The 19,720-nt window shown below is 32.7% G+C and overlaps 1 protein-coding gene across 1 annotated transcript in view; it reads right to left on the reverse strand.

The window, feature by feature from the left end:
- LOC118183671 (choline O-acetyltransferase-like) overlaps positions 1-19,720 on the reverse strand; it is a 189,707-nt gene that overhangs the window by 102,294 nt on the left and 67,693 nt on the right. Inside the window, exons 3-4 of the mRNA XM_035353269.2 lie at positions 12,686-12,739; positions 8,646-8,829 (exon numbers count right to left, since the gene is read on the reverse strand). Of these exons, the coding sequence (XP_035209160.1) occupies positions 8,646-8,829; positions 12,686-12,739 (238 nt within the window). The remainder of the gene's footprint in view (positions 1-8,645; positions 8,830-12,685; positions 12,740-19,720) is intronic.

Here is a 19,720-nt window from a genome sequence, read left to right on the forward strand (position 1 = left end):
GAGTGATTTCGCTTAGGAAATACTTGCGGGAAATCCTAATTTAACAAGGCCTAGAAATAAGATCGGTAATTATGAAAATGCTACCATTAGTGTTGTTCTTTCTTTTATGTTTGAGCACTTATACGTAAAAAGCCTTATGCAAGAGAGAGTTGTACTTGTTCCTTACATTCATGGTCGTGCAGAAAACAATTAAAACCAACTTGCACACGTTACTTGCTTGCATACAAATCTACTTATACAACCTACTTACTTGTGTTTCAACCTTTTGTGGACTTCGGAATTGATTCTTTGCTTTCCAGAAGTGCTCTATGTGAGAACTGAGATCGCGCATGTGCAAAAGGCGATTCGTATCTTCGCCATTTGTAATCGATGAGAAATTACTTTGTAATGTCTTGATAGTGTTGAATGTACTCAAAGAAAATGAATGATCAATTTAAACTGTCAAGTTTCGTTTGTTGACAATGATTAGGCCTTTTGTATTTATTTTTATATTTAATTTAAGTTGGAAGAGGATGTTGTTATTCAAATCCAGCTGAATACAAAATTATGCGAGTCAGGGTTATTCGTGCTTTCAAAACTTCTGTATTACATAGTCCAAAAATGATGCACCATGTGTCACCTCGCCATAGACAATTAAATTTTCGAAGCTTCTGGTCACATTGTAGAGTCATTAGGTTATTTTGAAGCAGAAGTACACGAAAAGTGAGCAATGCCTCACAGGGATTCGAACATGGACCTTTCGAGTACACACCGACTGGGTATTAAGGGACCTAGTCACCAAATCCTAGTGGTGATTAATCATCAGCCACCACCTTTCAATCCGGGCACCAATGTAGAGTCATTTGGTTATTTTTGGTGGTGAAGACATGAAAAATGTGCAATGCCCTTGCCCTGGACTCGAAACGGGACCTCCCGAATATGCGGCGATTCTACTACGGCTACACCACGAAGGCATGCAGAAAGGAGGGAGAAAATACCTTGTAATATGTTCTCGTTCTAAAAATGATGCTTACATAGCCAGGGGGGTCAAATGAGCCAAGAAATGATGCTCTGAGAATCACATCACCCAGTAAAAGTCTTGAAAAGATCTCATGTAAAATATCGCACATCATAAATATGATGCGTTTAATTAAATACCAAGCCTGATTATATGTATCTACATTAGTTTGTTAATGTGAGAAAGACGTTCGAGTGAAAAACTTTGCTATTATTTTATTTGACCTATGCTTCGTAGAGAAAAGATATCGCTCCAAAATATGCATTCTTTTAGAGAGAGAGAGGTTAAGAATGTGAATTGTTTGTAAAGTGCTAAATTTACTTTGCCCAGGTATGTAAAATGTATATAATATCCAACTAAACAAATGCTGTCTAACTATCATCGTATTTCCAAGTTCATCACATTAATGCTTTTAGGTGTCAAACCTGAGTTATTAGTTTTTGTTAGTCTCAAGAAGATTAGCAAAATTCATTAAGTATATGCTCATATACACTAAAAATCATCCAGATCTTTTATCTCTAACTTCTTCGTAACAAGCATTCATATTTCAGTTTACGTTTTCTTTATATGAAAAAGGTCGTGTTAATGAACTGCGAAGACACTACCTAAGAATACTTCCTAAATTAATTTTAAAAGAAAACAATAATGAGCAACAAGAATCAGAGTGAGATGACTAAATTTGCATGTCTGTAGCTTCGAAGCTAAACAGAATACTTTTCCAGCTGCGAAAGTGAAAATAATGATACAGAGACAGTAGCCTGCAAGAGAAAGTAAGACAAAAATTTCGAGAGATTCTAGAGAAATGATTGAGAGCAAAGATATTAGCTCCATCTGTTGGTTGAAAAGTGAAAGAAAAATATCTAAGATGTTATTTCTTGAGAAACTGATGATGAAGTGAGCTTGGAACTGGAATCATTAACTATAAACGAAAGATTTTACGCATATGAACCCCTGCAAGAAATCCTCTTTGCCAAAGAAAGTTTTTTTAAGAATATTTTGGGGTGCAGAAAAACCGAAAATGTGATGTTTTGACCAGCAACGTTGAACGATGGAGTATTCACGTATCTCTTTTTTTTTTTTTTCTGAAAGTAAGTCTCATGCTACTTGGTTCTCAAGCTTTCAAATTCAAATTTCAAGGTTTTTCTTCTTTAACAAACGTATATAAAAATTCAGATTGTGAAGAAACATCATAAATACTTTAAGATTTCACAACCGGAATGGAATTTTTAAGCATCGAATTACAAATTTTACGTAAGAGCAAAAAGACACGAAGGTCGAGCTTATGAAAAATGATACGATTTTATAATTATGGGTTTAAAAATTGAACGAAAGTAATAAGTATAGAATTTCTGTAATGACTAAAATTGAAAGAAAGTTTTGCTTTGTATTGAGGTTTCCTATACATTCACTTGTAGTAAAAAAAAACGGGATGACTTCAACTCCGATTTCTTTATGAGTAGTTACAGAATTGCAAACCTGTTGCAAAGTGTTAAGTTAAATAATCTAGCATAAAATACCAAGAACATTGCAAAAGAAACCATAATGAGAGATATGGAAGACCGTAAATATGGTCAATCGATTATAACTGCAATTAAGAAGTGATTTAGTTTGCAAGCTAATTATTCTAAATTCTCTTTAATATCACTACTGCTTTTGTGTAATACGCAGAAGCCCAAAAGTATTTAAAATGTATTTAAATAAAATGTACGCTTTATATAAGAAAATATACATGAAATATAGTTATAAGAATTGATAAAAACGTTTTCTCTATAATAATCCGCTTAAATTTTAATAACTTAATTAAAAAAATTTTTAGCCCATTTTGGATGGAGTCAAAGTAAAATGAAAAATGATACATAAAAAAAACAGTTGATACATATATCCATTTTTAATTTTACAAAAGAGAAAAAGTCTGAAAGGTTTCAGATTTTAAATTACTCCAAAGGGGCATTGTTTTCATGTTTTGTGTGTTACTTTTATTTATTAAATATCATGTTCTACGTACTCAAACCTCAATTCAGTTCAACAGCAATGTCGCAAAATAATTTTAAAATGAGCATGTCTTTATTATAGAATTTCCGATACACAGTTCCGCGCGCTGGAGATAAAAACGTGTACCCCGTAGAGTGTTGCTATTACTCGCTTATAAATCATTGAAAATTTACAAAATATGAAATCGATAATAAAATAAATTCGAAATTTCAAATTTGGGCTTTCAGGTGCCCATATTCGCAGTAGGATTACGTCATTCAAAATTGGATGGCTCTAGATACCTTTGTTTTATCACAATGCGAGAAATATACACACATTTATGCAGATTCTTCATTATTTAATTTAGTCAAATATAATATAGGGCGATAGTATTTGGTGGCAACGATATGAAAAGTGATAGAGCCTTTTAGAGTTTTCAACGCAAAATCACAAAACGAAAACAATAGTCTTTCAGGTACAAAGTCTCTTTGGACTAAAAATAACAGTTGTTACTTATTTTATAATTTAAATAAATAGCTATTTTTTCTTTTTCATTTGAATTTGAGGAGTTTATTCCCATTTATTTATTTATTTATTTATTGCAGATGCTTTTCCATTCTAAATTCCTTATCATTAACTTTTTTAAAGATTTTTTCTTATTCTAATGTTCATTCGGTTACGTTGTGTAAACGACTTCTTTTGCTTTAAATCATCATTACTAGAAAGCTCATTTTAAAGATAACTCTGAGTTATAATGCTATTCCATTTTCAAGTTTTTTTCTTTTTTAAAACTACGATTTTATGAAATCAACAGGCTATTTCTGCTGCAAAACAAAACTGACTATTCTTCCGATGGCGGAATTTTTTTCAAAAGTCTTCAGTTCTATAAAAGAAATGGAATTAGTACTTTTTTGCAAATTTTAATAATTTATTACTTTTATTACTTATTCTAAAGTTATTATAGTAGTTAAAAAAGCAAACATTCTATATATTTTAATTTCCAAAAATTTCATTTTTATAATTCGAAATTAGGCTTAACTTTAAAACACCTCAGACAAAGGAACATTTAATCTGTTTTTATTTTATAGCTGTGTTTAATAAACGACAAAAATGGGCAAGCTTTTGAATCTGTACATAATTCATTTAATGTTATGTTTTCGCAAAAACTGATAAAAGATAGACAAATGTTCGGAATATGTTGCTATAATATTTATCCCAAAAGGGCTATTAATTTCGTTTTGGTATTTTGCGTTGAAAACTTTAAATGTCCATTTCACTTTTCATATTGTTGATATTATATTATCATATTATCTCTCTTATATCTTTCATATTATCTCCCTGTGTTATATTTAAAGAAATTAAATTATGAAGAATCTGCATAAATGTATATATGTTTCTCGCATTGTGATAAAAAAACGGTAGCTAGAGCCATCAAATTTTCAATACCTCCACCGAATATGGGCTTTTGGAAGCCCTAATTTGGAATTTGTTTTATTATCGATTTCGTATTTTGTAACATTTTAACGAATTTTTGATTAAAAATTTTTGATCAAAGCGAGTAATGGCAACACCGTACGAAAAAAAAACATTTTTATCTCTAGCGCGGGAGACTGTGTATCGGAAATTCTAATGATATGCTCATTTTAAAATTATTTTGCAACATTGCTGTTGAATTGAGTTTTATGGTTTAAGTGCGAAGAACATGATATTTAATAAATAGAGGTAACACACAAACCGTTAAAAAAACGCCCCGTTGGGCGTAATGTAAAATCTGAAAGTTTTCAAATTTTTTTATGTTAGTTATTATTTTGTTTCTTCAAATACGTAAGAAGCGTTTTGTGGAAATTTTACATTTCTTTCAGAATGATGAATTACGAATTTCTATTTTACTAGTCTATTAAAGTAATTTTGTAGATTTTTTGTCTACTTTGCTCAATAGTAACCGATCCTTATATGGTAGTTAAGAAATTAAAGCATATGAAAAAGGACACCGAGAATTATATTTCAACATCAACATTTTATAAATTTACAGTGCTTTAATAAATGCTTTAAGAAAATTTTTCGTTATCATTTTATTTGGACCATAAATGTTTTCGTGTTCAAACTTGTTAGTTTCTGTTGATAGGCTTTTAGCATATAAAATTTTACCTTACGTTGAAATAATGCCTTCGTTACTGCGTTAAGCCAGAATTGCAAAAACGCGGCTTTTATAACTAAATTAAATTTCCAATCAATAAAAAAAAAAGCAGCTTATAACGACATAGGCAAGATCGCTGGTGATAGAAAAACGGGAGTTAGTGGGTGTTAGAGCATATGCAAACGTCTTTGAAATAACTCCGTTTCAAATATTCTGCTTTTTTCGTCTTATGAAAAACAGGATTTTCAGACATATGCCACACTGTAGAACGATGATATCCTTCTTTATTATTTGTGAAAAGAACCAGAAACTTGTGGCAAAATGAAATTAATTTATAATACATTTTTGGCAACGTCAAATTTGACGGTAAAGTGAGCGAATGAATTTTCAGAGTTTCATATTATTTTTCCCACAGTCTCCCAGCTGCAAGCAAGTTGAACTTTGTTTTCGAGAGAATTTTATATTCTGAAAATTTTCTACAGTTTTATACTATTTACCGAAGAATGTGTTTATTATAAAATAATGTTAAACTACCATCACATTGGAAAGAACCAATAAATGAACTTTTGTATTTTAAAAAATAGAATTCGTTTGATTAAGTTACTATAATTCTAAATATATTCTTCGATTTAACTGGGAGCGCCTGGAAATACTATTTATCGAAATAGAATATTTTATAGCTATCTATACTGTTACAATTATGCACGTCTGTTATTTGTGGCATTATTCCCTCCGGAACGGCTGGGAGTTGAATTTCCAGAGACGTATCCCAGATTCCAAAAATTCGTGGAAAACAATTTCGAATATTCTCATCTTCGTACGAAGTTAATTAGCGGAGAAATTAATAAGAAACTTTGAAAACATTCATTTTCGCCTTCATTTTTCCGAGTGGCAACAAAGCTGGAAATAAAAATCTGCTATATTTCGAAAAGCGTTGCCACTGCTCGCTTTCGAATCGTAGAGTTTGTTAATAAAAATATTTGCAAGTTTAACAAAATATGAAATAAAAATAGCATTGGCAAACATTTAAATTTATTATTCCCAATTCCAAAAATTCGTAAGAAGGCATTTTGACTGTTCCTATTTTTGTACGACTTTAATCAGCCGAGATATTAATTAAAAACTGAAAACACTAATTTTCGCACTCATTTTTTCCGACTGGCAACAGTTTTGATCGCTAGAAATATAAATGCTTTATTTCAGAAAGTGTTGCCTCTGCTCTTGAAATCGTAGAGTTTGTTAATATATGAAATAAGAATAGCATTGCCAAATTTTAAATACATTATTATTATATAAGATTATATTCTGACGTTGAAGAAAGCATGCGACTGCATGTGGCGTCATTGTATGTCGAAAATGTTTCGTTAATGTCTGCATTTTAAATAATTAGTTACTGTTGGCAATTTCTTTTGATTCAGTTAGGATAATTGACACGGTATCTTGTTTTCACGTTAATTCTTTTATTGATATTGAGAAAATGTTGTTATATTACATTAAATTTAAATCAGGACGTCGTACGTATTAACCTAAAGTGTCAAAAGGTTTTGTTTCCTAGCTCGGCAATAAAAAAATACTTATGAAATGGTTGTGGCTTGAAAAGAATAAACTAATTTCTTACATACTGAAGCGTTTTCATATATTTGATTTCCAGGGGTAAAAAAAAAATAGAACTTACAAATTTTGCTTTGGCTGCAGCCCGCTCAACTGGCGAGATTGCCCGCTAATAAGCTATAAAATCTTAACATTTTAAATCAAAAAATGGCTATAAAGAAACACATTTTACCAATATTTCTTAAAACAAAATAATCATACCAAACGATAAGTGTTAGCAATCTTCTATGACGCTATAAAGAAAGGAAATTTATATTTTAACTACATAATATATTGAGATATACAGGGGTTGGACAAAAATATGGAAACAACCTTTAAAAAAACATGTTTCTTTGCTTAATATGGTGTAGGAAACCCGTTGGCATCCAAAACAGTTTGCAGTCTTCTCGGAATGGATAAATACAGTTCCTGTATGTTTGCCAAGGGAATATTATACCATTCTTCCTGCAAAACAAGTTCAGATAACGATGTTGGCGGTGGATAACGAGAACGCACTCTCCGTTCCAATGTAGACCACAAAGGTTCGATAATATTCAGGTCTGGTGACTGTGGTGGCCAGGGAAGATTGGACAACTCATCCTCGTGCTCAGAAAACCAGTTCTGGACAATGTGAGCTGTGTGAACAGGGCTTTGTCGTCTTGGAAGACACCATCACCATCGGGGAACAAAGTTTGTACGATGGGATGAACTTGATCGGCCAAAATGTTCACATAAGTCTTGGCAGTCATGTGCCCTGACACACGATATGGCTGCCCAAACCATAACAGAACCCCCGCCATGTTTCACTCTTGGCAACAAGCAGTCTGTATTATAGGCTTGCGATGGCGTTCTCCAGACGTAAACTCGGCCAGAAGTGGGAAACAATGTGAAAGAAGACTCGTTAGACCATATTACTCGCTTCCACAGCTCTATAGTCCAGGCTTTATGACTTAAACACCACCTTTTCCTGTTACGGGCGTTAGCATCACTGATGAGTGGCTTTTCAATTGCAGCACGGCCAGCAATTCTCTGTTTATGAAGCTTTCTTCTAATTGTTTTGGTACTCACAGGGTTCGGTAACACAACATTCATTTCAGCAGTAACTTTTGCAGCTGTGGTCTTCTTATTTTTCGTCACAATTGCCCTTAATGATCGTCTGTAACGATCACTCAGGACACACTTTCGTCCGTGCTGTGATTTAGCAGATGATGTTTTTCCGCTTTTCAAATATGCGGAATAAATCTTCGATACAGTACCTCTTGAAGCACTAAACACCTCGGCTACCTTGCTTACGGAAGCACCTACCATACGTGCTCCAACAATTTGCCCACGTTCGAAGTCTGTTAACTCTGACATAATGCAATGACAACCTCACATAACAGTACTCCGACAACAACTGAACTGTTTAGCACATTTACGAAGTTGTATAGATGGCGTCAGTAGTCAAAAAAGCCAGCGCCACTTACATATTTCATTAAAATCAATCTTTCTTTTCAAACATGCATTTCACAAGGTGTTTCCATATTTTTGTCCATCCACTGTATGTAATGTTGAGCTAAACTATTGCTAAAATAACTAGATGTAAGCAAAGATAACTGAGTAAAACAAACATGAACTTCCCAAATTGAAAGGAAATCGAAAACGAAAGGAAGTCGAAAAATCTTCGAAAGAAATCGAAAACCAATCGAAAACGAAATCGAAAACGAATCGAAAATGAAATCTAAAACCAATCGAAAACGAAATCGAAAACGAAATGAAAACGAAATCGAAATCGAAAACGAAAGGGAATCAAAAACGAAATCGAAAATTCTTCGAAGGAAATAGAAAACTTTACGATATAGCTTGTTATAGCTATCCCTTTTCTTGAAGGCTTACAAAGGAAATCTGGATTTTAAAAGAACTCGACTTAGATTATAGGACAACTAATAAAACATTATTAAAGAAACATACCTGATTTTTGCAAGCTACGACCACATTCCATGCATGATCCATTTCTTGTTGAGTAGACATAATTAGTTCATCTTTCTCTTCGCCGGGTCTTCGGTAAGCGGGAAAAAAGTGATGATATGTTTTCATGCATAACTGAGATTTTTTGCCTCCTTTAGAAGGAACGAGATCCAGTAGTAATTCATTCCTGAGAAGAAAAAATAATTGCACTAAGGTAACTTTGTCTCGATCAATCTGCATATTCTAAAACTTAACAAATGAACATAGAAAGGAAAGATTGTTTGAATCTTCATATTTAATACTCTTTGAAAGAAATACTTTAAGACGTTTTTTTGCGATTTTTATGTAGTCAAATGTATTTTAGTGTAAGAAATTGTGTTCTGAGTTTATTATCTTGTTTAGCTAACCATAACGCTCTGCATTTGTTTCGACTGTTTATTTTTACTATCTTGTTGTAAATTAGCTAAAAATATGAACATAAAAAGTAATAAATATGGTGCACTTTCATGAGCTCCCGTAAAAAAATGTTGGACTCGGCAGCTGAAATAAAAAAGCAACTTTAAATATTTTCTTATTTCTAGTTCCCGTGTAAAGGAGATGGTATTAAAAACTAAAAATATTGTGATTCCTTAATCGTTATTCAATTTCTATTAAATCTTTCACAGCGTAGTCGCCCGAAACGCCCGTGCACTTAAACTTTGGCAGTTATCCCGAACGCCTGAGTTCATTTACTACCTGGTGCTTTACCCTCAGAACATCAGTGCATGGCTCGTAGGTTTCGCGAGTTCTTAAACAAGTAATATAAAAAAAATTAAAGTCAATTCCTACTTGGGTCAACAAAGAAAAAATTTTAAATACGAAAAAAAATTAAATTAAAAAGTTAAAAAAATGTTTAATATCTGAAAAAACTGTATTAACATCAAGTGTCACCCACTCAAAGTTAAAAAAATGCATTTGAACTTGACTGGATGAATAAAAAATATTTTATTAGCGACTGAAAATTAATGAATTAATAATTAATTGAATAAAAAATTAAATTCTTACTTAGGTCAACAAAAAAAAATTAAAAATACAAAATAAAATTAAAAATACGAAGCAAATTTTTAAAATTAAAAATTAAAAACACTTTTAATATGTGCAAAAAATTTTATTAACATCAAGTGTCATCCATTACAAGTTTAAGAAATATATTTGAACTTGAGTGGATGAATAAAAAGTATTTTATTAACGACTGAAAATTTGAACAAGATTTAGGGAAAGTGCGAGCTGATAGTAGGAATTTAATGACATGCCAATCGTTCTTTTGAAGCGACTAAAACTAGCTTTTTCATTTGAATGGACCTTCCCTCTCCTTCGTTTAGCCTCAACGCTTAACTATTGATGTTCATAGTTGCAATTCTGTTCTAAAGGAAAACTGCACACAGTGGGTGAAGCCTCACAGAGATCCCCCAAGATAGATCTAAATACTTCAGTTAAGTAGTTTATTCTTAATGCTATAGCATTCTACTTGGCATGGGGAAACGAAATCTATTCCAACTAAAATTGATACGTTCGGGCGTTTCAGATGGTTGAGAGGAATAAGTTTTGGCCTCTACCGTTGCGAAAGAGTCACAGCATAACATCCCAACAACCTAAAAATGAATCTTTCGTTTCAGAGCATATCTTTAACATAATTGGGCGTTAGAATTTATTTGTTTTTGATTGTAGCACAATAATAGGCGCTAAACATATTCCAGCAGTATTAAATATCACGGAGGAATTCCGCCTTTGCAGAAGTCTGAAATACAAGATTTCATCGTGAATGTTGCACTGAAGGCACCTCTGGGCACGTAAACATTGCATGAGTCTTCCATGTTGAATTCACGCGTAACTTCTTGTTGGCAGTCACAAAAGACAGTAATCAATAGATGAGCCATAATGCATTCTTCCGCTGCAAATTTCACAGCAAGAAGTTACGAAATTTTTAGAAGTTTTATCAAAGGATACTCCGTCACCTTATTACGGTTTCATATCTTGTCTTATCACCCTGCTAGCCTTATATCGTTGAAATCAAAGAATTAAATTGATTCAAAGGCTTTGAAAGTGAATGTACAATCTGCAATAGAATATCATTGAGGTTTACTGTGGTTTCCGAGGGTGGAAATGTTAGATTTTGCAGTAATAGGGTTAAATTTTGAAATATAGCTAGAAGTTCATCTTATCCCCGAGGCTAGAGATATGCTGTCCACGTTGAATTTTATTTCTTTAAAGCATTCACTGGCAGATATGCGCTTAAATGAATTACATTCTCGCAAATCACGTGCAATACCTCACTGATCACATTTTGGAGTAAATTTCTTAATACAAACTTATACTGGTATTTGAGGAGTACAATGGAAATACGCTTACGCCTATGAATCCAGCATCATCCAATGAATTACAATTTTGGTATAATTAATTGATTCTAGTCATTTATTTCTGAAGGCTGAAAGAGGATCATTTCATTATTATGTATATACATCTTCATACTTGTCTTTTAGGAGCATTTTTAGGAGCAATTTCTTTTTTTTAGGAGCATTTCTTCTTTCTTTTCTTATTTCGATTAAATGTTACATCTATGTAGTTGAAACTTCAGTATCATTAAAAAGCTGAAATCTGTGGAGTATACCAATGGTACGTTTCAGGAAAAATAACAATTTTTGTAACTTAAATAACATTTATTAATTTAGAAGCCAAACAACAAAAATCACAATTATATTTTCAAATTTTCACAGGACTAGTTTCCATGGTTTTACCGAACTATCAGCCTCAGCTGCCAAAGCGCAAATGAACGAGATAAGATAAAAATGGCTGGACAGGTATTAAACTAATGGCGCCATCTGTTGATGAAACAAGAACTGAAAATAATTTCTTTAAAGTCTGAAGGCGAAGATGTATTGGAAGTAGGATCGTTAACTAGAACAGAAAGAGTTTTTTGAATGTGAAATGCCTCTAGAAAATCTAATTCATCAATGGAAGATGTTTTTTGAATAATTTTGCCTGCAGAAAAATTGAAAATGTGATTTTCGGACCTGCATTGCTGGGCAACAGAAGACTTCTGCGTTTCCTTTTTCCTAACATATGCCTCATATTCCTTAACGCGAAATTTTAAGCCTCTCTTAGTTTGACCAATGTAAATTAAACCACACTGGCAATGAACCCTGTAAATACCCCAGGAATTCACATCCGGAATGGGGTCCTTGAGTATGGAACTCGGAATTTTATTGATAGGAGAATAACCGACCCGAAAGTTAAATTTCTGTAAAATACGTAAAATTTTATAGTTAACTGATAGATTTTCTGGAGGCTTTTAACATTCAAAAAAACTTTTCTGTTCTAGTTAACAACCCTAATTCCAATACATCTTTGCCTTCTGACTTTAAGGAAATTATGCTTTAGTTCTCGTTTCAGCAACAGATGGCGCCAGTAGCTTAACTCCTGTCCAGCCATTCTTATCTTATCTTATTTAATCACTGTATCTTATCTCGTTCATTCGCGCTTTGGCAGCTGAGGATGATGGTTCCTTAAAACCATCGAAATCCATCCTGTGAAAATTTGAAAATACAACACTGATTTTAGTTGTTTGACTTCTAAATTAATACTTATTCGGTATGTTATTGTATCATAAACAGCATTTGTAAACAACATGTGTATTTTAAAAATTGCGAGCTACCTCCTTGCAAAATAGAAAATTCAGATTTAATTTTTTAAAAGGTTATGTTTAGTCTTTCCTAATGTGTTTATACAAATCAGACGAAAAAAATCCCCGTAAGTTGAATAGTGCTCATAAAATGAAATCCATATGAAAACCTTACAATTTGTATATACTTTAAATGCTGAAAATGCAACACATTTGTTGTGTATTTGTGTGTAAAAATTTTGTGGCGATGCCCATTTCATTAATTAAATATTAATGTTTTAAGTTTTATATGGTAAAAACATTCAGTAAGTTGGAACTGTATTGCAAGTCTGAAATTTTCAATGTAAACGAATTGAGTAATAAAGTGTTGACTAAGAGTAATTACCTGTCTATCTTCATTTTGTAGTCCAATGCAAAAAGAATAAGTTTGGCAGAAAATCTGAAAGGAATATAGGATAAAAATTAGTAAAGGCAAATGCATATTTATCTTCTAGTGTGCTTTATTTTTTAAAGTTATAATTTCTCAAAATTATAACCTTTGAAACCTATTTAAAATTATATAAATTTCGAAAATGAAGAAAGTTTCAGAAGCCTAAAGTACTTAAACATGCAAAGCTATTTGATACTTAAAAATTTAATTATGTTTCACAACAATATTTTCTATAATATTGTTGCGTGCTTACAAATTGATAATAGATTGAATGCATAAATCAGATAAAAATTAATAAAAATTATTCTTATCACAAGAAATAAAACAAAATGCTGGAATTTTTCCTCAGAGATATTCGTACAATATCACAATATCACGCAATATACAATTACAATAATGAGATACATTCCACAAGAGAAGAAGAGGAAGAATGATCTTGCTTGTTTGAATTAGCTGTACATAAGTCACGTGATCTCTGAGGTCATCTGCATTGTTTATTTACAAAAGGTATACATAAGTGACGTGATCTATGAGGTCAGCGGAATGCATCTCATTAGCAGCTATATTTTAAACTACCAAAACGTTAAATAGAACGCAATTCAAAGTGTAGAGAAAGCTAATCCGATCGCACCACGAATTCGCTACAATCATCAACAACAGTTATCTAAACAACTAAACTCTAGAAGTAACTAAGCAACTGAGCTGAGGTGTTCTTTCTCTGGCTTTTTATAGCTTTTTAAATCGGCCGCAAGAGATAGCAATTTTTGGAAAACAAATAGAGTAGAATTACGGTTACGGCTAACGCAGTAGTTAATTAAATTTATTCAAATTAAATATCAATAACAGAGATAAACTTTTATTCAATGTTAAATGCACGTGCTCTTGTATTTTTAATTTTTCGGCGTACTTTCTCTTAAAATTCGTCACGCGCTACATTGCACGGGAAAATAAAACACCTTTAATTGTAGTTTCATTTAAAATATCTAGCTAAACTCAAAATTCGTAACAATACGTTAAGAATAATTTTAAGTTTCTATTGTAAAAGACTGTTTTCCATTATATTCTCCCTTTCAAATCATATAAAACCTTGTTAACATGGTAAATAAAGACTTCTTTCCGCTTATAATTTTTCTTGTGCCCTTATATAATATAGTTACTTATATATTTAATATAGTTTTTTATAAATCTGTTTTGTTTAGAAACCAGAACTCACTTAACTGAATTAGGTTTCTGTCGACAAAGGCTTTTCACCTTTTGTTACTGAAAGGAAAACTTGAAAAACATTCTTTGTTTACTGTTAAACTCTTCTCGTCAATAATAATATTCTCGCTGTATCATGCTTGCCCAATAAACATTCTTATCTCTAGCGTGTGAGACTGTATGTGGGAAACTCAAACGCTATATGTTTTAAAAATGTTTTGTACTAATTCTGCTTATCAACTGAATATATATGACATAAGAATATATATGTATATATTTTATATATATGATATATATATATGAATATATTTTATATGACATAAGTGTGAACAATATGATAGTTAATTAATAAATTTAACACTTAAGACGTTAGAAATAAAACAAGAAAAAATCTGTTAAAACATCTTAATAAGAAAATTGTATATTGATATAATAAACTGAGAAAAGATTAAAAATGATAGTTAAATCTATGCTAACACTTAACAATGAATCAGGAAATCTACAATTTTATATGACGTAAGCGCGAAGAAACTGATGCTTAATAATAAAGCTAAAAATATAAAAAGAAATGGGTTTTCAGAAATTAAATAATGAAGCATCTGCATAAATGAATGTATGTTTCTGGCACTGTGGTAAAACCATGGCACCTAGAGCCATCAAATTTTGAATAACGGTACATCTCCTCCCGAATATGGGCATCTGAAAGCCCAAATTTGGAATTTAGAGTTTTCTTTGTTATCTATTTCATATTTTGTAAAACTTTGTTACGAAATTTTGATTAACAAACTCAACGATTTCAAAACGAACAATAGCAACACTGTACGAAAAAAAAAAAATTTATCTTCAGCGCGCGAGACTCTGTATCAGAAATTCTAAAGATATGCTCATTTTAAAATTATTTTGCGATATTGCTATTGAACTGAATTTTATGGTTTAAGTTCGAAGCACATGATATTTAATAAATAAAAGTAATCCACAAAATGTTTAAAACGCCCCTTTGGACGCAATTTAAAAGCTGAAACCTTTCAGACATTTTTTTATTTATCTTTAATTAATTGTTTAATTTATTTCATCATGTTTTCAATTATTTTACACAGTCATTATTTAACAATCTTTGTTGCATGATTGTGGCAGTGTATTAATAGATTTAAAGCCAATATGGCAACAAAGCTTTTAAAAGATGTAAGTTGGAGTGACTAGATTATGTCAAATTTTTAAAACGTCCTGAGAAGAAAGTTAAAACAAAAACGTTTGACAGAAATTTACTCAAGATCTGACCTGATGACCTTCAACCAGGTCCAAGTAGGGACCTGACAAAAGAAATAAACAGAAAAGACAAATAAATCTGATAAATTTTCATTTATGTGAATAGTGAACTGTTTAATAATAAAATGCAAATACTGTGTATATTCGTGCACTGCATTGTATTTTAGTATTAAACAGCGTTATCACCCTACCAGTAGGAGTTTTATAATAAAGGATCAGTTATTTTAGAATAATAGCTTATGTTACTTCTGGCAGTGTGTTTGCTTATATTATCAAATAATATTAAATGCGTTTCAGCAAAATAAATATTTATTCCCCTCTGTTATAGTTGGTCTCGTATATTTAAACAAACCCTATTCAGAATTAAATATAACGAAAAGCATTAGATAAAAAAAAAGACATTTAGTTAAATTCTCGTAGAATATGCAAGCATAAAGCAGCTTTCACGAAGAATAGCTGGAATTCATATTCCTGCAAATTAGGCGCAAAACATTCAGCACATATCCGACGCTAGTTTAGAATGCATGAATAGGAAAGACCTCCTCTTCTCCCTTGCAAAAGCTTCGCGTTAAGAACCATAGGAGAAACAACGTAATTTACCCAATTTATTTCAAAACACGGAGCGAAAGCGGAACGTTATTTAAAGCAGAGGAAAAAGCACTTCAACTCCCAACGCTGTAGTATACGCGCAGAGCTGTCTGTTTCATCGAAGACTCTCGGACCCAGAGCACGTTTCTATGACTGTGAGACGATAAAAGCATTTGCTCTATTCTAGCTTCTTTGAACATTTGTATTTTATTTCTCGTACTTTTTTTTTTTTTTTGTTTATTCTTTTGCCTTGTACATCTTGTTTGCAGCGTAGGTTTCTGTTTGATCGCTGCTAAGCCTAGAACTGCCATTTTCTTTTTTATTTTGTTGCTTTTTTTATTATTTTTTTACTTTCATTTTCTTTTGGAACGTGCGTTTGGTAAAATGCAACATTAGGTGATTTCTACATTAGATGCCTTGTAGAGCGTTTTATTTTATGGTGAAAAAAAGAGAGGTGGTAATTTACCGTGGAATGTTTTTCTTTTGCCACTAGCAGCGAGCCTAGTCAAATTTAACCTGGATTTCACAAATTCGGTTTTTCACTTTCGGAAAAAATGGCGAAGAATTCTTTGATAAGTAAATCATGAAAGAAAGGAATTGTACATAGAACGCAAGTGTGTATAATAAAAAGTTTTAAAATTTTATTTGGGGAAATATAAGCAAAATGTGGGGTCTGCAATGCTAAAATAAAAGATTGTGTGTTCTTGGAAAAGAGAGTCAGACTGCAAAAATACCTTCTGCAAACGCTAAGGAATGCAGCCACAGTTTCCCCTTTCATCAAGAGCAAAAACATCTGAAACGATGTGTATAGGCCCCAGCCGTATTTTTACCACATATTACTTCGTTGCGTTTGGTATACAAGGTGACTCAAAGGTCCGTTAACATTTGAAAATTCAATAAATCACTGAATAATATAAGTAGAGGGTTAAAATCTGACACACATGCAGGAAATGTCACGTGGTGTTATTGAAAGCAAAAAAAAAAGTGATTAAAACGGACAACAGATGGCGCTTCATATGATAACAAAAGCAATACTTAGAATAACTGTTCATTTTCAACAAAGGATATGATTTTATAACAAATGCTCAACATGTCGGCCGTCCTTCATCAACAATACATGTAGTCGAGGTACAATGTTGTGAACAGTATTGTATAGGATATGGTGAGAAATTGCCGTCGGATGTTGCCATTTAGCATCCCATCATCACGGATTGAGATCTGGGCACATGAGAGGCCAAGCATGACAGAAGTGGCGGATCAGAGTGCGATCCTCACCAAACGATGGATGCAAGAGATCCTTCCCACGTGTAGCAATATGGGGTGGACCGCCATCCTGCAGAAACGCCATAGATTCCAACAGGTGTTTATCATCCAGACTAGGGATGATAGGATTCTGTAATATATCAACACTTCTCGCGCTCATCACATTGACAGCTTGAAAAGCAAAACCACGCATTTCTCGAAGGATGCGATCACGATTCATGTGATAAATCCACACCACACCGAGACCGACACCCGGAGGCGAGGATAGAAAAGTCACAAACTCATGAGCGGACTGATTCTCTCTATCACTACAGCTCATTTCAAACACGATTCTCATGCGGCGTCACTGACATTATACTGCCATATGTTGGACTTTTTTTGCAGTTGTTTTGCTTTCAATAAAACTTCATGTCATTTCAAGCAAGTATGTCAATTTTTACATCTCTACCTACATTATTCCGTGAATTATTCAATTTTCAAATGTTAAAGAACTTTTGGGTCACTCTGCTTTTCATTTCGTTGCAGACCATTTTCCTCCTGATGAAGGTATTTCTCCCGCCTTTTTGGCATGCCTTCGTGGTATGGTGATCTGCACGCTGGGCGCATATTCCAGAGGTCTGTTGTTTGATTCCCAGCGAAAGCGTTGCTCATTTTTCATGACTCCTGCTTCCAAAAAATAGCTAATGTTTCTACAGTGGCCCCCAAACTAAAAGGGTGATGGATGATGATTGTCCACACCCAGTATTTGGCGATTGGGTTCCCTAAAAACCCCAGTCGCCCTTTAAAAGGGGGAATATATAAGGTATTTCTCTTGCCTTCTTAGAGTCCCTTCGTGGTGTAGTGGTCTGCACACTCAGCGCGTAATTGAGAGGTCCGTAGGTTGATTCCCGGTGAAGGCGTTGTTCAATTTTCACTTCTTCCTGCTTTCAGAAATAACCTATTGTCTCTACAATGTGACCTATGCCTATTCGTTCTCGAAATCAATATAGTTTTAATTCAAGTATACGCCAAACAAATGATTATTGCTTTGCTCAATTTTATATTCCCTTTTAATTCGGGGCTAACCCATATTTTTCATTAAATCTATGCAGATGCAAAGGACGTAATACAGCTTTGTTCTCATTATTTATACATCGGTATGAAAAATATTTTTAAAGAAAGAAGGCAGCAACAAGTTGCTAGCATTCTTTAAAAATGAAGCAGCAGCGTTTTATAAGATCGCATTATGCTACTTAATTTTGTTAACTTAATAACTTAATTTGGGTAACATTAGTAACATATATTATACATGTTACTATTTTTAGAACAGCGAGGGAAAGTATCCAAATTAAAATGAAAAATAAGAGGAGATGTTGCTAATTAAAATTAGGAATTCGCTTTCATACTTTTATCTTACGTACATACATAAAGATTCTTCGTTATTTAATTACAGTACGTAATTTAATAATAATAATAATAATTCATTAGAATATTGTTAAATCATCTATTAAAAATCGATTGCTAAATCATAAAAATAAATTAGGTTGATTAATATTCTGTTTTCATTGAGTCCTATCGAAGTAATGTAGTGTAAGTAAGAGAATTGCCGGTAATTACATACTATCGCAACCATCTTGGCGCAATTTACGGCGCAATAAATTTTTATGAATAAAAATGTAAAAGTTACTTAGCATTTGCAAGTTGGTGGTTTTCGCGCTTTCTTTTTTAGAAAGATTCCCAAACTATCGATATTTATAGTAAGTTTGGTAAACAATGTGAACACAGGAAAAGAAAACATACAGGGTGATCTTTTTTTAAAGTTACAGTGTTCAAATTACTAAAAACGTCAAATTACTAAAAACGTTAAATATAACGCTATGCAAAGAGCATCTAAAAGAGAAATCTAAGTCACACGGAAATAACAACTCTCAACGACAGCAACTAAGCAACTGACTAAAAGCAGACTTAGATTCTATAACTGACCGAGCTATTGTGAAGAGCAACGTTGCCGGTTCCAGAATTAAAGCCCAAAGGTACTTGACATAAAAAAATTCGGACGTTGAGAAAATCTCAGATGAGAAAACGGAGAAAAGGGGAAGAAGAGAAGTACCAAAAGGAGCAAGACAACCCAATCGGATAAGTTCGCAAAACATGACGAGCGATCGTAGCTTTCAAGAAGGATCCAAAACAATGACAACCATATGAGAAAGATACACTACAGCAATGATTTCAATTGCAAATTCAAATACAACGAAACAACCTCAATCAATACTGCTAAATACAACACAATTCAATACAGCTACACAACACAATTTAGTACAACTATTCAACGCAATACACTACAGCAATTCAACAACAAACTAACTACCTAGTTACAACACTACTATTTCATCACAATGTGAAAAATCTCACAACATTAGTTTTATCAATCTCCAAGAACAATATTCAAACTACAGAAGAACATCAATCAAACTCAGATGCATTGGAAGCATAAACAGCTACCCATTGAGGAGCTAAGTGATAAAGTTGTCGTCTCCTCCCATGAAGGTGTGAACTGCAAGTGGTCTGAGGCTTCTATCTTCGAAGAGAATTTCATAATTAAAGACTTGGGAGTAATTAACAAAGTCACATTGGACAGCTTTGTTGAAGAATTTTTCATTAGATCATCTGATGTAATCTGGAATCGTCTCAAGT

This window comes from Stegodyphus dumicola, chromosome 11 (assembly GCF_044657685.1).
Source record: "Stegodyphus dumicola isolate Sdum_Otavi_A_Nest chromosome 11, ASM4465768v1".
NCBI lineage: Eukaryota > Metazoa > Arthropoda > Arachnida > Araneae > Eresidae > Stegodyphus > Stegodyphus dumicola.